Raw genomic sequence first — 19,987 nt, 5'->3', positions numbered from 1 at the left:
ATCTACTTTTAACCCCACAACCTATTTCTATCTTTGCATGAATATTATAAATAATACAAACAGCAAGATAAGAGCATTCTTGGGTAACTTACAATCCATTCCAACGGTACATAATTTGTTTGGCTAAATTACAGTAACGTACGTTAATTACCCAGAAGACTAATTCTCAAAGATTTTGCCGGTCGGCGAAAAAGAAGACGAAGAGGAAGGGGGGGAACAACAACAACAGTAATAATAATAATAACAATAAAGAAAATTAACATCAGTACACCATGCATCCAAAATGAGCTACCGTACAGTACATCTAAGAACAACGAACGTACTTTTCCTCATTAAATACAATTACCGGTGCTGGATTACCTCTACCATCTATTACCGACACAACAATAATCATCCATCCATCCATCAAATAATAATAATAATAATAATAATAATAATAATAATGTCATACAGAAAATGATGTACAGCATGCATTCACAGGAGTTAAACCCAAAAACAAAGAACGTATTTCCCCCCATTAAATACTACAATTACTGGGATAACCCCCTCCCCACGGCGACCTTGTTCTTTAATTGCTGTTCGGAGCGGGAACCTTGAGTGCAATAACAGGATCACAGGGCCGGATTCACAAACGTGCTTACGGTACGATATTGTATCTCTAGGCTAATTTTGATTGGCAGGAAAAACGAGATGGTAACTTGTCTTTCCTATAATAGTAGTAGTAGTAATGATAATAATAACACAGTAGTAGTAGCAGTAGTAGTTGTACCAATAAATGATGATATTTTTTCCTTTCCTAAGCCGACCTAGCAGAGAGAAAACGAGATGGGAAAATCCAACTCTCTCCTTCTCTTCCCTGCAAAAACAAAACTATACCCGGTAGCTTGTTATTCTGGCCCCGACTCATCTAAACATGAGCACAGTGAACTACAGGCTTGAGTTGCCCTTCTGAAGTCCAACATCCTCATTTCCTGGTACAGGGAGGACTACAGGAGACATTCATATATCTGGGCAGTGAAGATTCCTGGCTATATCAGTGTCACCACAAGAAGGCGTCCCTCTCCAGCATCTAAGTAACAGCTACAACAAAGGACTGATCATAAATCTGTGAAGAAATCGTATTCTAGGCGGCACAGGATTAGATGCACCTCTTCCTCAGCGATTTATTAAACATTATTGCACCTTCACATTCTCTTGAATGTGTGATTATGGACACTGCAAAAAGGGGGCACTGAGGTATAATGTGCAGAATAATTCGCTACGGGAAAGATGTTACGAAATCACAAAAGCCACTTAAGAATACGACCCTCGGTCAGGGAGGGGTGGGGGTTGGCTGGCCTCGTTCAAGTGGTTTTATCAGAATCCCGATATAATGTAAAACTGCTTTATCGATTTATCTACAGTACACCGTTACCTGTTACAGACGAAGCTAGTCTTTTGGTGACGTTTTATAATACTTTCGATATTCGTTTACTGGCATTTTTTTTTTTTTTATCCTTCTACGGTAAGTGTTTGAGCAGTTTTATTTACTCCATATCCAATTTCTGGCGATTTTTGGATTTTTCTTTTTTATCTGTTCGATAATGTTTTCCTGCCATTACCTTACATAAGGAGTTGGTTGCCCACTATGGAGAAAGTATATGTACATTTTTATAGACTTTCGATATTCAACTATTTGCACGTTCTGTTCTTGTAAAGTAATTGTTCCACACTGAGTTACCATTTTCTTCATGGGGAATATGATGCTCACTGACGGAAAAAGACAATGCTGTTGCTTTCTTTCAACCTAGTTTATTTTTTATCTTATCATTTTCTTTTTTTTTTCTTTTTTCAGCTTAAAACATGTTGTTCGGTGGCAGGAAGACATGCTACGGCTTTTTCCTCGTGACAAGCATCATCATATAAGTTCGCGTTAATCTACTGTTACAACTCAGCATTCATGATGGAGTCAGGGCAATTTTTGGCAAAGTAAGAACGATAAGAGTATACCAGGACACCTCTCAATAATTTTAGACTTTCAGTGGACCGTAATTACCGGCTAAACAAACATGGCACTATTGAAGCATTAAAAGAATGACAAACACTGTGACAGGTGTTTCTTGTGGCCCTTTCAGTGCGAGGACTTTTCTTGTTATCCTTTATTTTATTCGGATTCTGGTATTTCTTAATGGAGGGGTTAGGTACAGTCTATAGTAACTCGCACAAGGCTGCTAGGGGTGTTTCTTAAGGTTTAATTAAATAGTCTTATTAATTTTGATCTCCATAATCCTTCCTGAAGTTGAATTAAATCGTCTGGTATAATAACAAAAATAACCCATAAATCACGTCTACAGTCTTCTATTCCTTCACTACATGAGATCCTTCATAAAGTTCAAGCAAATCGTCTGATAATAAAATAACAAAATGAAAAGGGTATCATTTCGAAATTACAATAAGCGTAATACTACAGCATCGGGATGAAAAGGATTAGAGTATGTTGGAAAATGAAAAAATAAAATCACACACTCCAAGGCTTATATAAGGCAATGAGAGTGGAGTGGGAGATGAAGGACTTGTTGCTTGAGAAGTGGAGTGGTGGAGTGGCTGGAAGCGAGGCAGCAGGGAGTCTGTATTTATCAAGATCCTTACGTCATTTTCACGATAGATGATTCTCCATACTTCTACTGTTCTAGGAAATCGTTTATTTATGTAATCATTTTTCGTTTATACATTCCCTCTAGCTATGCAATGACGTGTCTGGAAGCTGTGTGGATGAGGATAAATAGAGGAACATGCCATCACACAGACCATTTAATCTCAAGATGGTTTTTAAATATGGTGGACAGGACTCCACAAAGCTCCGCCTCTCAACTCCCAGGACAAAATCAATGGCTTACCTTGCAAACGGTCGGGTTCCAGGCCTCCATCCGGGCTTAATCCAATAATGGCGAAGTAATCAAAGAGTCTCTGGCTCTCACGCGGGTTAGAGGACGTCATTATGCTGTCACTTGGGCAATGTCCGCATCATCTTACGGAACGAGCAGCGAGGCGGCATCACACCCACACGACACCAGCGCCATTTAAACACTGAGAGCGAGAGTGAGAGCGAGAGTCGAGACGGCAGCGTTACCATCGCATGTGCGAAAATATGCTAAGCTTCTGAAAATGTGTCCTCACCAAACTACTATTTGCCAGACTTGAAACATTATGCTAACTTTAGTAACTTGCGTCTTATTTTTTTTTATTAATACAATTTTGGTAAATACAGTGATAAAGACTATATAGTAAGTATAAATACTACTGCCGGGTGTGGCAATAGAAAATGTTACATGAACTACTTTTAAACATAACAGTACTTTATTTCAATGTGTAGAAGATTACTAACGATACCATTCAGAGACTCTCCGTCCCAGTCTTATGCCCTCTCACAATTCATTTATCAGATATTGTTTTTTTTTTATCCTGTTGCGCTTCTCTGTCTTCAGTTAACTAAGAATATACTCTCTATCAGCAGTGGAGAGTAGCTGGATTTTCATTATTTCAATAAATTTGGAAAGGTTTAAATAAGGTATTATCCACAAAAAACTTCCGACAAGAGCTCGCAGCGTCAGTGTTAACGTATTGAAAGAATATTTTCTTCATATAACTATCAGATTATCACCACTCACTGTCCAGATGTTGCTCTTTTCCTCAGCAATTATTTCATAAATATTGAAAGAAATTATAAATTAAGCGTGCCGTTTCTTACAGATCATTGTCACTATGCAAAAGCGAGATCCGTAGATCTGACAAAGATGCTAAGTTGGTAACTCAGTGATTAACAGATAGTTAATATTATCGACTTTTTTTCTAGATGTTCCAGAATTATGCTAAAATCATATTAAATGATTCATTATCCTACAATTATTAATTTACGCCAAGCACTTAATTTAAGACCAAGCTGTGCTAGAAGCATAGTTATGCTAAAAATGGTAACACTGCCAGATGGGATGGAGGCCTATAAGTTGCCGTTAGAGATATTAAGCATTTATTTATTTTTCATCACAGCCACAACACAGAGCACCTCCATATCAAATAATATACAAAATTAATATATACTAATCTCTGCATAGCAACAATAGGTATTACAGCGCAAGTTATTTGAAATAAATCGGTGAATAGCCAAATGTTGCCACTTTGTCACAAATGAGCACAGGCATGAGAGAAAACGTAATAATCATGGGGAAACTGACAAAACCGGATCCAGTCTCTTATATTGATTGTTGTAGAATTATTACGACGAATTTATGAAGAGCGGATATCTTAATACCTATGTCTATCAATACCTGCAGCCAGGCTATATTTTACACTGTTATATGATCGTCACCACGATTGCCCTACTTTGGGATGGTTTTTCTTCATAACGCCAGTAATATTCAACTGAAAGAAGCCCCATGGTCCATAGCCTAGGCCCTTAGAGGTTAAGGATGTTTTCTCTAACCTCGGCAGCATTCAGTTTGCCTATTAGCCAGTGCTCGAAATGCAGGGGGGTGGGGGTTTGACCCCCTCAGTAACCTTGCCATCTGTTCACACTGTGACTGCCCTATGACTATCCGTCACCTTTTTCCTTGATTGCTCGTCTACGCCCCATGACTGTCTCTCAACTTTCCCGTTCCTTTCCTAACTACGTCTGCCCCCACACCTTCCTGATTTCCTTGGTGACTCTCCCACTGTTTCTGTTTCCAGTATTATCACTTCTCTTACTACTCTTCACATCATATACTGTATTTAATATAATTATCTCTCACCAGGGCCACTCCAACATCCACTACCCTACCTTGTACCTCTTTTATTACCCCATCCATGTACAGATTGAACAACCATGAAGACATGACACATCCCTGTTTCAACCCAACTTTCAAAGAGAAAAATTCACTTAGTTCACCATCCACACGCACTGCAGCCTTCGCACCATCGTACATACTCTTCACAGCATTCAACAACTTCCCATCTACTCCATATATTCTTAACATTTTCCACAATCCTTCTCTATCCACCCTGTTATATCCATCCATTGCCAGACGCCATGTATCCCAAACAGGGTGGTCAAGGGCTGAGAGTTAATTGTTTTACAGGGAGGGGCACTAATCCTCCAGCAACCCCACTTGACACGTAGGGATGCCAACAGCATCTGGTATTCCCAGGCGGTCACCCATCCAAGTACTATCCAGACCCAACGTTGCTTAACTTCGCTGATCGGACGGGAAGCGGTGTACGCAACGTGGTATGGCCGTTGCCACCCTGTTATATGCTTTCTCCAAATCCATCAAAGCCGCGTACAACTTCTTTCTCTTCTCTAGAAACTTTTCCACTATATATATATATATATATATATATATATATATATATATATATATATATATATATATATATATGACATTGAGAATACTGCCCTGGCATTCAGTACTCACTGCACATAGCCATATGTTGACCTGCTTTCAAACATATTTACCGGAGAGAGCTTACAAGGCCCAACTATAAAACACTCCGCTCGTCCTTTCTTTCTTGCCACCCCGTCATCCTCTCCCGCCTGGAGGGCCGTCAATGTCGAAGATTACGACCCCCACCCCCCCGCACACACAATACACTGGCTTAATTCGAACACCGTTATCAATAATTGGTGACCCGAGGTACTTTACCGATGAGGAGTGTTGTGGCAGCCGAGTGCGTCCATGGGGTACGAGAGTTAGGACTGTGAACAACAGAACACAAGCAGAGCTGTGTGACTGAAAGTAATAGTAATGAAAGAGGGATGTGGAGGTTAGCTTCCTGGACATGGACACCGAACCGACTGGTGACATGTCTGGGAGAGACAGAGTTCACTTAAGCGAGGAAGGAGGCGAGAGATTTGGAAGGAGATTGGTGAAGTGGATGCTGGCCACGGAAGGCATGCAGGGAGTGGAGACAGAAGGGAGTCGGAAGTTCTAACATCCAAAGAATGACAGACAATATGAAGGGCTTGGCTACGTGAATGTGCATGGATGTGGGTCATTACACAGGCCAGGGGATTTTTCGATGAGGTCGGCCCACATTTACAAACGGTGTAAGACTGAGTGCGTGTAAGTTAGTGGGGAGTGGGACCGCACGAGAGAAGAGTGGGTGAATGCCTGAGTGCGGAGTGTCTGAGTGAATGGGGAGACAGTAGGTGAGCTAGTATATGAATGAGTGGGGAGTGAATGAGTAAATAGTGGATGCGAAGAGTGAATGAATGAGAGAGAGTCGAGAATAAGCAGTTGATGGGGTATGATGGGAGGGAGGGAGTAAATGAGTGAGAGAATGAGTGAGTGTATGAGCGACAAGCGAGTGACGCTAAATAAGCGACTGAACGAGTGAGAGTGAGTGACTGGAAAGTGACCGAGTGATGCAGAGTGGAATAATGAATGAGTGGCTGAGGTTTGAATGAGTGACCGACTGAGTGGAGAGTGAATTACTGGGAAATTAGCGAGTAAAGGCAGTGCGCGAGAAGCGTGGGAAGGTACCTGGGAGTGGTGGGTGTGTGAGGAGTACGTAAGCGAGTGAGTGAGGAATCAGAGTGAGTGGGCGAGTGGGGAGTAAAGGGATTATTCCCCGAGCTAGACCTCATCAGATCATATTGGCTAGTCCTGCTAGGTTACAAGAGAGCGCTACCCCACCCAGCACTGCAGCCACCGGGCGGGGAGCGAACTCGCAACCTCACAATTACGAGCCCGACACCCTACCACCGAGCTACCGCGTTCCCCCGAGTGGGGAGTAAGTGAGTGGCTGAGTGCATGAGTGAGTGAAATAAGTGGGGAGAGAGGGAAGTGGTAAATGATTGGAGGTAGCATGAGGGAGGATGGAATGAGCAAAGAGGAAGTGGATATGGTGAGTGGTGGTGGTGGGGTATGTGGGGGCGGAGTGATGTGGAGAGCTTAATGTAAGTGGAAAAGTGTGCAATAAGGGAGCGAGTAAGGAAGGTGAGAGAGGAGGGATGGAGTGAGGGTGGAGCAGGGAAGTAAAGTTGTATGGATGCAGTCGAGTTTTGTATTCAAGGATAACATCGTGGGTCTTGGCAGTACTCAAAAAAACAAAAAATCCTTTGCTGACTGACAAAAAAGATTGCCTCAATACGGTCAAAGGCCCACGTCTTAGTAGTTATTCTATAACAAATGGAAAAACACGTGCATGTACACACCACTGGATACCAGCCCCTGGAGCACTTCCCCACCAGGCATTGCCCAAATGCCCATATAGCCAGTCTGCCACTGGTGCAGGGAAATTAGATGTGGGCAATGAAATGACAATGTAATATGGATGTAATAAGTGTAACAGACACAGTTATTGGAGAAAGTGGAAATGAACAGTAAACACAACAGAACGACTGGATAGGGATGGAGTAAATGTAAGAAAAAGGGTGGGGGTGTTGGAATCTTTGTGAGAGAAAGCATGGATCTTGATATGGAAGAGGTAAAGGTAGGCAACCGTGAAATAAGTGAGGATATAATGGCGGTGAAACTGAACTACAGGGTGAAAGTAAAGTCTGATAGAATTCTGCTAATTGTGTGTTACATGACAGTGGAAGAGTGGGTACAAGACAGGGTAATGAGAGGAAGTACAATATAACAGGCAGACTAGTACCAGGAAGTAGGCATGAACAAGTGATTGTGATGGGACATATGACTGGTCATACTGGAATCTTAGATGAAATAACAAATGTGAATGGACAACGACTAATGGACTTAGCAAAGGAGAATGCCCTAGAAAACCTGAATGTAACGACTGCAGAGGGAAATGTGACATGGACTGGAAAGGAGCGTGAATCAGCGACTAACTATGTGTTGGTGGATGAAAATGCCAGGAAACATGTGCAGTATGTGTGGATTGATAAGGAGAGGAGGACAGACTTAATGAGTGATCACAATGTAATAGAGATGGAGCAAACCTGTATGAGAGATTAATGCAAGAAGGAAAGAAGGAAATGTGGACAGGGATGGAAGTTAAGAGGAGCAGTGTGGAGTGCCTGTAGGGAAGACTTTGAAAAAGTGAGATGGAAGGAGGATGGAGGAGTAGATGAATTGAATGATATGCTGAGTGAGAAGTTTAAAAAAGTGGACATGTGTAGTGAAGAGCAGTCATCATCATCTAATTTTGTGTTGCCCCATGAGGAGCGCAGGAGCCCGGGGCTAGGCAAGTTGGTCCTGACATTTAAGATGAGAATGACCAGCCTCACTCATCCCTGAGTGGCATTACATGAGCAATAAACCCCAACCACCCCTTGGATATAAACTTGCACAGGCACCAGACGCCACAGTTTGGTTATATGGTTACCACCCAACGTAGTGAATGGTTTCCTGGTGTACAGGAAACCATTTGGCTTGTCACTCAATGTAGAGTCACCCATAAACAGAAGGAAGAAGAAAGACTGGAAGAAAGACAGAAAAGGAAGGAAGGAAAGAAGGAAGGAAGAGAAGAAAGGACAGTCACACGACAGCAGCACTACATCGAGTGAGTGGATGGTAAGTGCTCCCACCTACCACCGTGAAGAGCAGTAACACAAAGAAAACGAGGAAGTGATGGTGGAATGAGGATATTGAGAGTGCAAGAAAACAAGGGGAAGAATGCAGTAGGAAGTATGGAAGGCTATGGATGAATGAAGACGTTCCTGATGAAGAAAGGGCAACATCTGAAGAAGCATGAGAGGAGTACAAGAACAAGTAGGACGTAAACAGGCTGCTCAGAAAAGTCAGAGTAGGAGCTGAAAAATAAGAAGTGGAGGAACTGCATGCTAGAAGAAAGGAAAGGAGTAAAGGATGGTATGAATTCTGAAGGGGAGATGACAGGAGAGAATAAGCGAGAGTGGATGAACTAATTGTAGGAAGGAACATGGTGAGGGAAACCAGGGATAAGATAATGCAATAAACGAGTTCTGGGAGGAAATAGGGGATATGAATGAAATGGATGACGGGTGTGAGATAGCATCTGATACAGAAAGGAGGATAAATGAAGACATGGATGAGATAATAAGTAGAGGAAAAATAAGAAATTATGTAAAGAAGTTGAAGCTAGGTAAAGCAGAAGGTAGGGACGGAACTCCTTTTGAGTTCTATAGAGATGGAGGGCAGGTGAGGGAGTAATAGAGGGTTTGAAAGTACTGTTCAAGAGAAATGAAAGCATAGTAATACTGTTGCACAAGGAAGGACATAAGAACAAGAGAGAGCTTAAAAACTACAAGCCAATAGCACTGACAGACACCATATGCAAAGTAGTTTGCAGAATCTTGAATGAGAGGTTGAGAGAGATTCTAGAGAGGAGCAGAGTGCTGGGTGGAGAGCAGAATGGTTTTAGAATTGATGGAACAGGAGAAGATAACTTACTGGTTGAGAGAGAGGTAACTGAAAAAACTACTAAGGATACAAGGAAGGGAAAATAGGCACTCACAGATACTGGAAAAGTGTACAACAGGGTAAATAGGAAAATGCTAGGCTGGGTCCTAGAGAGAACAGGTGTGACTAGGATGCTCATCAACATAATTAATAGTAGGTATGAGAACACCAGGGCCCTTTATAGCCTGGATGATGTGGAGACAGGATGGGTGGAGAATAAGAGGTGTGAGGCAAGGTTGTGTGTGATCATTACTGTTTGGTGTGTTTACAGAGCTGGCAGTGAGAAGAAGGATGTTAGGATTAAGGATACAGATTGGGGATGAGGTGCTAAGCATTTTGTTGTATGCAGATGATATGAAGATCCTGAGTGAAAGTAATGAAAACTTCCAAAGGATAGAGTAAGGCAATTACCTGAATGTCAGACTTAGTAGTAAAAAGAGCCAAGTGTTGGTAGTGAATGGTGATGATTAGGATGTAGGAAGAATGTGGATGCTGGGTGATGGAAGTATTAAGAGAACAAATGAATACTTTATAGGTACCTTGCAATGATTGTGGACAAGAAGGGGTATGAAAATACAAAGACTGATAGCATATCTAGAGCAAAATCAGTGGATAGGTAGGCTGGAAAGTGTGACAAAATGTAAAGTAAGTAAGTACGAGGTAGTGTGAGGTGTACGGAAGGGAGCCTGAACTTTTGTATGGACTAGATGGCATGGATGATGAATGATCTGGTAAAGCTGGAGGTGAAACAGAACAAAATAGGAAGAATAGCACTGGCTGGGAATAGGTACATGGCTGTAGAAGCATTGAGAGAAGATGCAGGATGAAGCCCATTTGAAGAGACAGTGGTTAAAGGGGTGCTGAGGTACAAAGTCAGGCTAGAAAAATGGGTGATGGCACATGGGCATGGAAGGTGTATGAATGGGCCAAACATAACAATACTGTAAATGGAAGAATATGGGTGACAAGAGAATAGAAAAGTGTAGAATGCAAGGACTGGTGGGAGAGGGTATGGAGAGGTGGAGTAATGAGAAATGGAAGAAAGAGATAAATTACCAGGTGCTAATAAGGAATGCAGAGTGGTTTCTGAATCTGGGACTGAAGAGTACGCTTGACTGGAATACGTGTAAAGATTGGACAAAGAGTGAGGTATTTTATGATGGTAGTATGGGAAGTGAATTATTTTTCAAGGCAAGAATACAATTGCTGGAAGAGAATAGTCAAGTGTATACGTGGAAAAATGAGGGCAACAAGTTGTGTGGGATATTTGAGAGTGGTCAGGATGAGACAGTTGAACACTTGTTGCCAGAATGTGGCAGGTACAAGCAAGAGAAGGCAGAGATGTTAGATGTGGAGAGACGTGAGATAGGTGAGGAAAAATGGGAGAAAATAGTGGAAATGTGAGAGTGGAATCGAGGAAGACCGGCACAGTCCTTGCTAGATCTAAGTAGGAAGGATGGGTGAAATTTAGTAACAGGTGAATTACAGTTTTTGGAAAAAGTTTAGCTGATGAGATCTCATACAGTAAAGGGGAGGGGGATGTGACAAGTGAGAAGGATGGGAATACTACATACTGTACAGTACCCATAATCCTCTAAACCACTCACAAAAGCCCCTCTTCGCACTTTTTTTCATATTTTTGACAGGATGCTCTAGGCAAGTGCTGATTCAAAAGCACACCTTCTTGAACTGACAGTGACTCTTACACCAAAACCAAGACCAAGCCTTCATCAGATCGCTACAGCTTATTGCCTCCATGTCATCCACTTCTCCACCATCAGGTTACCCTTCCAATTTGCATCACCCTTATTTATATAGTTCACCTCATCTCTAACATATTTTATCCCATTACAGTGAGGTAACATTTGGTTCCTTGCATGCAAAAAACCTGCTCCTGGAAGTGCTGCTACATCTAAAAATGTTGCCTGTTGATTCAGTGATGGGGCACAGGATACACTGTCAATAGACTGGATGATACAATTTCCAAATCTTTAGCAAAATTGGAATTCAAACTACACAGTCTTTTTAAGTTCTTAGCTTCTCCTATCCTTATTACCTGTTCTCAGTGAGTTTGCAATTGAAATGGTGCCTTTTCTCCCATCTGCTTTCATCCTAAACTAATTACCAAACTTCTTTGAGCCCTTCCTTACTAAGGTGGCTCTCAGAGAACATTCATCTCGCATTATAGCCTCACTGTGTGATAGCATGTGGACATGGCAAATGTCCTGCTTAGCATCAGTGCTACAAGCATCATTGTACTTCTTACTGCATATGAGAAGGTACAGCTGATATCTGATGCTTTCTCATCTAAAAGCATCCTCATCACCCAGATCTCCTTCCCACCCAAGGATGGAGTGAGGTAGGGTCATGAAAGCAAGGAAAACCTGAAAAGAGGAGAAACAAACTGAAATAAACTAAAAGTCTGCTCATCTGAATGGGTTACATTCTCATTTACTCATCATTCAAGCCCCCAGAATTCCGACTCCACCTATCAGCCACAGTCAAACTTATATTCACACTGAAGTAAGAACACAACTCAAAGCATCCTTACAGTCCCGGATTATCCAGTAGGCACAGCAGAAACATGCCTAGGGGGACCAAAATTTAGGGGATCCTCACAGGCTGACTGCTGTGTAATGGAAATTAATGTAATTAATTACTGTTATTTCTTTTTCTTACCAAGATGGGGCAAGACAGGATCCACAAAGCAAGGAAAGAGAGCATGATTAAGGGAGAATTATCAACAGCATGTCCGGTGAAATGTTTCAAGCACACTATTCAAGCCTCCAAAATCCTGGGTCTGCCTCACAGGCCTTAATATCATCACATATTTTTTGTTACACCACCTGCCTAACAATCAGTCAGTCCATTATCCATCCATCATCCAATCCTACATTGCCCCATGAGGAGCGTAGGAGCCCGGGCCTAGGCAGTTGGTCCCAACATTTAAGATGAGAGTGACCAGCCTCACTCATCCCTGAGCGGCAATACAAGAACAATCAACCCCAACCACCCCTTGGATATAAACCTTCACCGGCTCAATCCGACTGGAGTGCAATAATTACCCACTAAACCACCAGGTGTCAAAATTTGGTTATGTGGTTACCACTCAGCATAGTAAATGGTTTCCTGGTGTACGGGAAACCATTTGGCTTGTCACTCAGTGTAGAGTCACCCACAGGCAGAAGGAAGAGGAAAGAATGAAGGAAAGAAAGACAGAAGAGGGAGTGTAAAGTCACCCGTAGGCAGAAGGACAAGGAAAGAATGAAGGAAAGAAAGACAGAAGAGGATGGAAGGAAAGAAAAATGGAGGAGAGGAAAGGGCAGACACCCGAGAGCAGCACTACATCGAGTGAGTGGATATCATTTTGAAAAAGAGGGGTCAAACCCTTGTCATAGGCCCTTCCATACATACTTCATCCAACTACTTTATTTCTTGCCATTTCCTAAGCCTCATCAACTTCCAACCTGGTACCTTGCTTTCCTTCACATTCATTTATCAATTCAACCACCTTCTTGATGAAATACAATGTCTCTTCTCATCCTTCAACTCCTGTACTGTACATACAATATACCTTTTTAACCAACCTATCTAAGTCCATTCTCTCCATAAGAACATACCCTCTAAGTAGGCAGCTTCAGCCCTATTTTCAACAGACTTATTCCACATCTTTCATGAGTCACACTGGAAGAAGCTAATTGTTGGGAAGAGAATATGAAGAGATTGGAAAAGGAATTTGCATAGCTAATCAGCATTTTCCAACCCTGATGAAACTTTGCTATTCTGACAATTAAATACCCTCTAAGTACACTTTCTTCAACCCTATATTCAACAGATTAATTCTACAACTCTCATGAAACATATTAGAAATACCTTATACCTAGAAAGAGAATGATAAATGTTAGGGGAAGGGATCTGCATAGCTCAGTCAGTATCTTCTGATCCTTATGAAACTTTGCTACTCATTGATAACCAAATACTGTACTGTACATGGGCCTTCAAAGTTTTCATGCCTAGGGATTCTAGGAAATTGTTTTAGGGTAATGAAAATGAAAGGAACACCCTTATGTGAGCTTTCAGTTTTTGTTTCCTCCTTTCATTAAAAAAAAAGTGCAAACTTCTGCTTGGTTTAGAATTTAGAACCTCTGACCTACCTATTAATCAGTACACAGTACTGTTTTAAACAGGAATAAAGTACAGAACATTCTCACTGTGTCTATTCTCTAATATGAATGGCACTTCCTGACAGACTGGTTCAGTACAACATTAATAGAATATAAAACAATGGAAATGCAGAAAAGCATCACAGATTGTATAAGCACCATTAGGACTAATCATGTACTTTAAAATGGCAGTGATATAGTCAAGAAAGAACTGAATGAGATGCTTAAGCTTATTATTATAGAAGACACCAATAATTAATTATATTCTACATTAAAAACAGTATCAAGGAAAGTATGCTATACTGGCTGTTTTTCAGGAAATTTATAATAATTTAAGAGACTGAATGGTCATAAATAATGTTAAAAATATCTTTCATGGTATAACACAATATTTTAAAAAAAATTTCCACATGAACTAATTGTATAAAAATTCCATTCATAAAATGTATGGAATATAGCACCACTAATTCTGAAAATTCTCTTAAGAATTATCCTGAGTTGCAAAAAGCTTGAGTAGTTACTACACCTACAATACAGTTACATAAGTTATTAAAATACAGTATGATCTACTTTACTTGGAGACAGAATATAGTATAAAAATAGTGATGTTATTATTATCATACTCAGCATCAGTCACATAATCAGTGCAAGTAAATCAGACATATCAGAGTGACAAAGAGCCTCAATTGACCTGATTAATTTCTATAAGGCCTCTCAATGCTGTACTGAAAGTTTTACCACAAAGCTGACATAAATGTTGAGAGGTTCTTCAAAACTCATAGATTATATCATTCTGCAACAGGGAGATACAAACTACGTTATTTGAAGTTACTACAATACTGCACTCTGCAACCAAAGCACTGTGGGACGAGATACAGTACTATGGAATGGAAGAATTATACCCAAACTTAGAAAGTGTATTCCAAAGGTGGGTATAAATTTCTCCCACATGGACACCTAACACTGCTCTGGTATAGTGACACGATACAGTAATAAGTCCTCGTTACATGTTGGCAATGTGTTCCAAAAACTACTGCGACTTTTTTCCATACAACAGTTCCTGTAAACTGGGAGAAACTACCATACCAATTTTGTAGACAGCAATGGAACTTCAATATATAATTTTTAAGTACATTAGTTGATTCTTCTGCAAAAAATGAACATGACAAAAAAGCTACATGTATCAAGGACCTGCTGTACTATCTTACATCATCAACCGGGCCACTGCAAGGAAGACATCTTTACTAGGCATAAACCCTGCACAAAGGAGGAGATGCAGCTGCCACAGTCTTCAGTTGGTGCCAGTCAGTCATTCATTACTCAGTGATGTCCTCACACAAGTCCTCCAACTGGTCAATCTGGTCCTGTTCATGATTTGGGAAAAGTGTTAGTGCACGTACTGTAATAAATACTGTACTATTAATTTTCTCTACGGTAAGTATAAACTGTACATATACATCCAAATGTTGACACAAAAAGACACTACTCATTCCCCAGATGTGGGTGGGAAAAAGTAGCATGAAGATGATGATGATGATGATGATGACACAACTACTTAGCATCAGAGACTGAAATGGATAATACGGTATTGACGGTTCTAAATATACTGAGTGACAGGTATGTAACACATGTACTAAAGAAAGCGTATACAAGAAAAAATGAAGAATACAGAAGGAAAAGCAATTAAAACATTTCTGAAAAAAGCAAACTGCGTGGAAAAGAAATATCCATACATATGGAAAAAATTACTGTGGGATGACATGAGGAATGAAAATGATGCCTGGTGGTCTTGTGAGTTAAGGTGTTCTACTCAGGCAAGGTCAGCAAAGGTTCCAAGAAATAGCTGTGGTTTATTGCTCATATTATGCTGCTCAGAAGCAAGCTAGGCAGGTCATATTTGCCTTATATGTCAGGAGTGAGTAGCCTAGCTCTGGGCCTATACACTCCTAATGGGGCAAAAAAGGATTGGATGATAAAGAGATAGGATATGGAACATGTTCACAAACGAAAAAGAAATATGAAAGGCAAATTAAAAAAGAAAAAACAAAGAATTGGAATGAAGCACACACACAAGTAGTTCACAGTACAATACAGTATCAAGATCCTTGATGTGTAAAGGAGAAGTGAGGTGTATGAGAATGCATTACTTCCTTCAGGCTGATAATTCATGGTATATATGATTTTCTAGTACTTGTTAATCCCAAATTATTTTATTCAGATTAGAAGAGATTTAATTCTGGAGGTGTCAGATATATTGTATAATTCATTAATCCATTTACTTCCAAAAATTTCCTCTATACTCAAAAGTTGCTTTGTAGGTACTGTAACAAGAACAGATTAAAAAGTACATAATTTAAAACACTACATGCACTTTACACACCACACATCACACCATACTAAGACACAGGGGTTAGTGGCAGCAAGAATGTGCAGCTGGAATACTTTGCCCCATTACCAAGTAACTGACATAGGCTTGGGCAGGGTCTGTCAGCATGACTTTGGACCAGGATGAGGCTGGGACTGTCCCATTCCTGGACTTGAGACTGTGCAAACATGGTCTGTGGTCCATTACCACTGTTTATTTATTCCAACTATGGAACAGAGAAGCTGCAAGAGACTAAGCAGCATGGGAAGCCACCATTAAGTGATCAAGGAAGATGCACAAAAGCAAGCTGAAGCCTTTATAGATGACCAAACAAACAAATGAATGAATGAAAAGAGTAGGGTTTAATGGAAACTGATGTATATAGTGTGACAATAGGGTCTGTACATACAGTACTGAGAAGATGAAATGCAGCTAATGGAGAAAGTGTAATGAATTGCTTATGTAAAATATGGTTGAGAGACGATGAAAAAAAAAAAAAAAAAAAAAAAAAAAAAAAAGCAATTGTGGTGCAATGGTTATGGAAATGAGCAATGTCCTAAGACAAAGAGGGATCTATTACCTTGGTACCTCACCCTATACAGTTTTCTTGACTATGCTTCTTTATGTATTTTAAAATACCAATAAATACCAGGAATAAATATTTGCACTACTATCACAAGGTGGCCCATATATCACATTGCTCTGTCCATGTTTCAAACTTCTGCTAAGTACTGTAAAAGGCATGATATATATATATATATATATATATTTTTTACGAATATACCAGCAAAGTGGAAGAAGACTGTAGCTGTACCTATCTCCAGTAGATAAATCTGTCAATGGTGTAGACAGGGAAGAAAATGATGATGATGATGATGATGATGATGATGATGATGATATGACCACTTGCTAACTCTTGAGTTGAAAGGTACCACAAATGTTAACAATGAACAACCATAAATATAATTAAAAAAGATTAAGCATTAATGACCAATCTTTTGTATCTCAAAAGCACCAGTTTTACCAAAGATTTCACTGTTGCTTAAAACCTCATAATAACATGAGTATCAATACATAAGTAGTACCACAGTAGTATATCAAAATCTAAAAATATCAACATGACCATCAACTTGTATGTAATAGCATAATATTATTATAAATTCATCCTACAGACGTACACTGTCACCGCAGCTTCATATTACCTCAGAAAGTTTGGTGCACTTGGCCCACTCCCTGATGGTGATGGAGTGGTCGTTATTTCCATCACAGGAGTCTAGGAAGTGGCCAATGCAATGCTCCAGTGTGTACAGCGGTGCACGGACAGGGAACAGCTCATGCCGAGATACAGCCCTGGAAGACAGGAAGGTAAAGCAGCATCACTAAGCTTCTTATCCACCTTTACACATGTACTAATATCCTCATAAAATGAGTTTCCTGCTCTCAAACTCAATAAACCCTCCAAATCCACCCTACCATAAGCCTCCACTAACTCCATAATTCCAACATACAGCTTCTTATTGTTTTGCAATATATTTCTCAGCTAATGTCCTCACTGGAAACATCAAATGTGCATATCTCCTACCTTTTCTATGCTCATCTTGTTCCTAATCAATATTATCTTCTCTGCTGCACTACTTCTTCCCTACAAATAACCCACCATACACCTTCCTACGTATGCTAAAATGACTTTAATCCCTTTACGATACTTCCACTTCCTTACTACCTTTCCCCATGTCAAAAGGAACTACAACTGCATTTTTCTAGTCTTTTTTCTATTTCTCCTGTATCCCATTCCAGTTTGCACACATTGTGCATAATATTACACCAACAACTTCTCCACTAAGGTTATCTGCTACCAATGGCCATACATATCTTCAGGGAAATAAACAGGGTAAGAAGTCTGGCAACATATGCAGATGAAAGCATTTCTCCATTATTTGCTCTATTATTTATTGACTTCTAATTTCACTCTATATGAACTGTACTCAGCAAAACTCAACCCTTATTATGCTTCATCATGCTTTACCGATCTTTAGGATGGGAATCCAGCTGGCACCACTTCCACACAACAGCATATGGCCATTGCTTCTCGGGATGTTCTTCTGCCTCACGTTCTAGACGCACATAATGGTCACTGAGGGTCTGGCGGTCAGCCATGTCTCGCATAACATTGAAAAGCCATTCGCTAAGTCGCCTTGGGAAGTCTTCCAACTCATCCTCCTCACATTCCTAAATAAGGAGGCAAGTATATGGCAGGTGATTAAGGATAGGTTGAAAAATATATCAAATCACTTGTCAGTGACTAACTGTTTCCACTCTGCCACCTCCATGCACTAATGCTACCTGAATTCTGATAAAATACTGTACTGGTTCTTCTTCAAATGACTGAGAAAAACTGTCAGTTCACTAAATTACTGAAGGTTTTTTTTCTGTGCTTAAATGATATGAACGATCTATTGGTGGTCTAGTGGGTAATTAAGGAGCTCCAATTGGATTGAGCCTGTGCAGGTTTATATCTAAGGGGTGGTTGAGGATTACTGCTCATGTATTGCCACTCAGGGATGAGTGGGGCTGGTCACTCTCATCTTTAATGTCAGGACCATCTTGCCTAGCCCAAGGCTCTTACACTCCTCATGGGGCAACACAGAATTAGATGATGATGATGATGATCAGTTCTTCCTAATTATCCTGCACTCTCCTTGAAATAAGTGATTGATCTGAGCCAAAAATTAGTTCTGCATAATAGTTATTGATTCATAAAATAAATGTACTTTCTAAAATAGAGTACAAGGTCACTTGCTGACAAAATTGCACCATATACCAGCAACTGAGCCATACACTACAAGAACTTTCTAAAATATTAAGGCACTTGCTAAAAAAATAGCACATTATCATCCAAAACCTACAGGGACCGCCTGGCACTCTCCAAAGTAGTCGATGTGGACATGCTTGTATTTGAGGTTAAGGCAGCTCGCATCTTCTTCCTCACACAGGCAGCGCTGCCGGTACAGCTCGCAGTCCGACATCCAAGTTTCATTGTGATTACTGCACACCTGGGGGAGAAGGGGGGAAGGGTGGCTAATGTGGTCACTGTTACATGCTAGGAGGCTATCTGTCTGTCTACAATAGCTACCTATCTATATCCACAAGTCTTAATCCTGGAGGAAGAATTAAGGTGGTCACAATTTTATCCATTTATCAACCTGTCTACCTACCTATCTATCTAACTGTTTATCTACCTACCTACCTTTCTGTCTGTCTATGTATCTACCTATGTATCTATCTAGAATAGTCAGACACCTTGATCCTGGAAGGGGTGGCCATGAAAAAACCACCACCATGTCACTTTCCTCCAACAAGCTGCCCTTCCTCTAACTCACACCACCCTCATTCATGGAGCTCTCCACCCTCATCCCTCCATCTCATGCTCAGTTGTCCCCCTCCCTCTATTCCCCCTCCATCTCACTCATGTACACTCTCCTAGTCAATCTCTCATTTTTCATTTTCTCCACATGTTAAGGATGTATTCCAAGATACCACACTTTCTTCCACACATCTGCTGCTTCAAAATGGGGAAATTGGCAAATCCACTTTGTAGATTGCTACTCCCCTCCCTTACCCACCAGAAGGAGGATGGTGGACTGCGGAAGAAGGGTAACTTCGTCCTTCAGTCCATTGGGTTTACCTTCGGATGAGCCTGAAGTTGTGCCTACTACTACACCTTGCTTCCTAATAGACCAGTTGCCAATTCATTTATTTATTTATCAATCTATCTATCTATAGCCAGATGTTGTCTGTATATAAAGAGATTTAAGAGCTCAATAAGCTATTCCAAATAATATCTTAAAGTGCTAGATAATACCTTAAAGTGCTAAAAAAAAAAGTCACAGCCAATCCTATACTCTATACTACAAGTATTATCTCTTCTGGCTGAGAAGAACTCAAAATTTATAAAAAATTTATGTGACAAAGATGGTTCCTATGTAGGATACACTGAAGATATATTACCACTTACTGAATTTAAAGAGATGACCTGATATATATTACCATCTGTTTTAGCTGAATAAGCCAGACAGTGAAGTACAGTATTATCACTCAAG

General features: G+C 40.4%; 2 protein-coding genes and 1 non-coding gene across 3 annotated transcripts in view; all 3 read right to left on the bottom strand.

Annotated features, from left to right (window-relative positions):
- Nucleotides 1–3,021, bottom strand: part of pns (DENN domain containing pinstripe) — a 160,851-nt gene extending 157,830 nt beyond the window's left edge. Inside the window, exons 1-2 of the mRNA XM_080269829.1 lie at nt 2,877–3,021; nt 544–546 (exon numbers count right to left, since the gene is read on the bottom strand). Of these exons, the coding sequence (XP_080125955.1) occupies nt 544–546; nt 2,877–2,976 (103 nt within the window). The 5' untranslated portion in view covers nt 2,977–3,021. The remainder of the gene's footprint in view (nt 1–543; nt 547–2,876) is intronic.
- A 2,116-nt stretch (nt 3,022–5,137) lies between these two features.
- Nucleotides 5,138–5,256, bottom strand: LOC145396635 (5S ribosomal RNA). The gene has a single exon (XR_013896797.1). It is a non-coding gene; the product is annotated as a 5S ribosomal RNA (ribosomal RNA).
- An 8,186-nt stretch (nt 5,257–13,442) lies between these two features.
- Nucleotides 13,443–19,987, bottom strand: part of SPARC (secreted protein, acidic, cysteine-rich) — a 40,346-nt gene continuing 33,801 nt past the window's right edge. Inside the window, exons 6-9 of the mRNA XM_080269828.1 lie at nt 18,794–18,940; nt 17,914–18,116; nt 17,090–17,237; nt 13,443–14,886 (exon numbers count right to left, since the gene is read on the bottom strand). Of these exons, the coding sequence (XP_080125954.1) occupies nt 14,839–14,886; nt 17,090–17,237; nt 17,914–18,116; nt 18,794–18,940 (546 nt within the window). The 3' untranslated portion in view covers nt 13,443–14,838. The remainder of the gene's footprint in view (nt 14,887–17,089; nt 17,238–17,913; nt 18,117–18,793; nt 18,941–19,987) is intronic.

Source organism: Coenobita brevimanus, chromosome 38 (genome assembly GCF_032717465.1).
Source record: "Coenobita brevimanus isolate Jiangsu-jjx chromosome 38, ASM3271746v2, whole genome shotgun sequence".
Lineage (NCBI taxonomy): Eukaryota > Metazoa > Arthropoda > Malacostraca > Decapoda > Coenobitidae > Coenobita > Coenobita brevimanus.
Note: the sequence above shows the minus strand (reverse complement) of the source record. Positions and strands in the feature narration are given on the sequence as shown.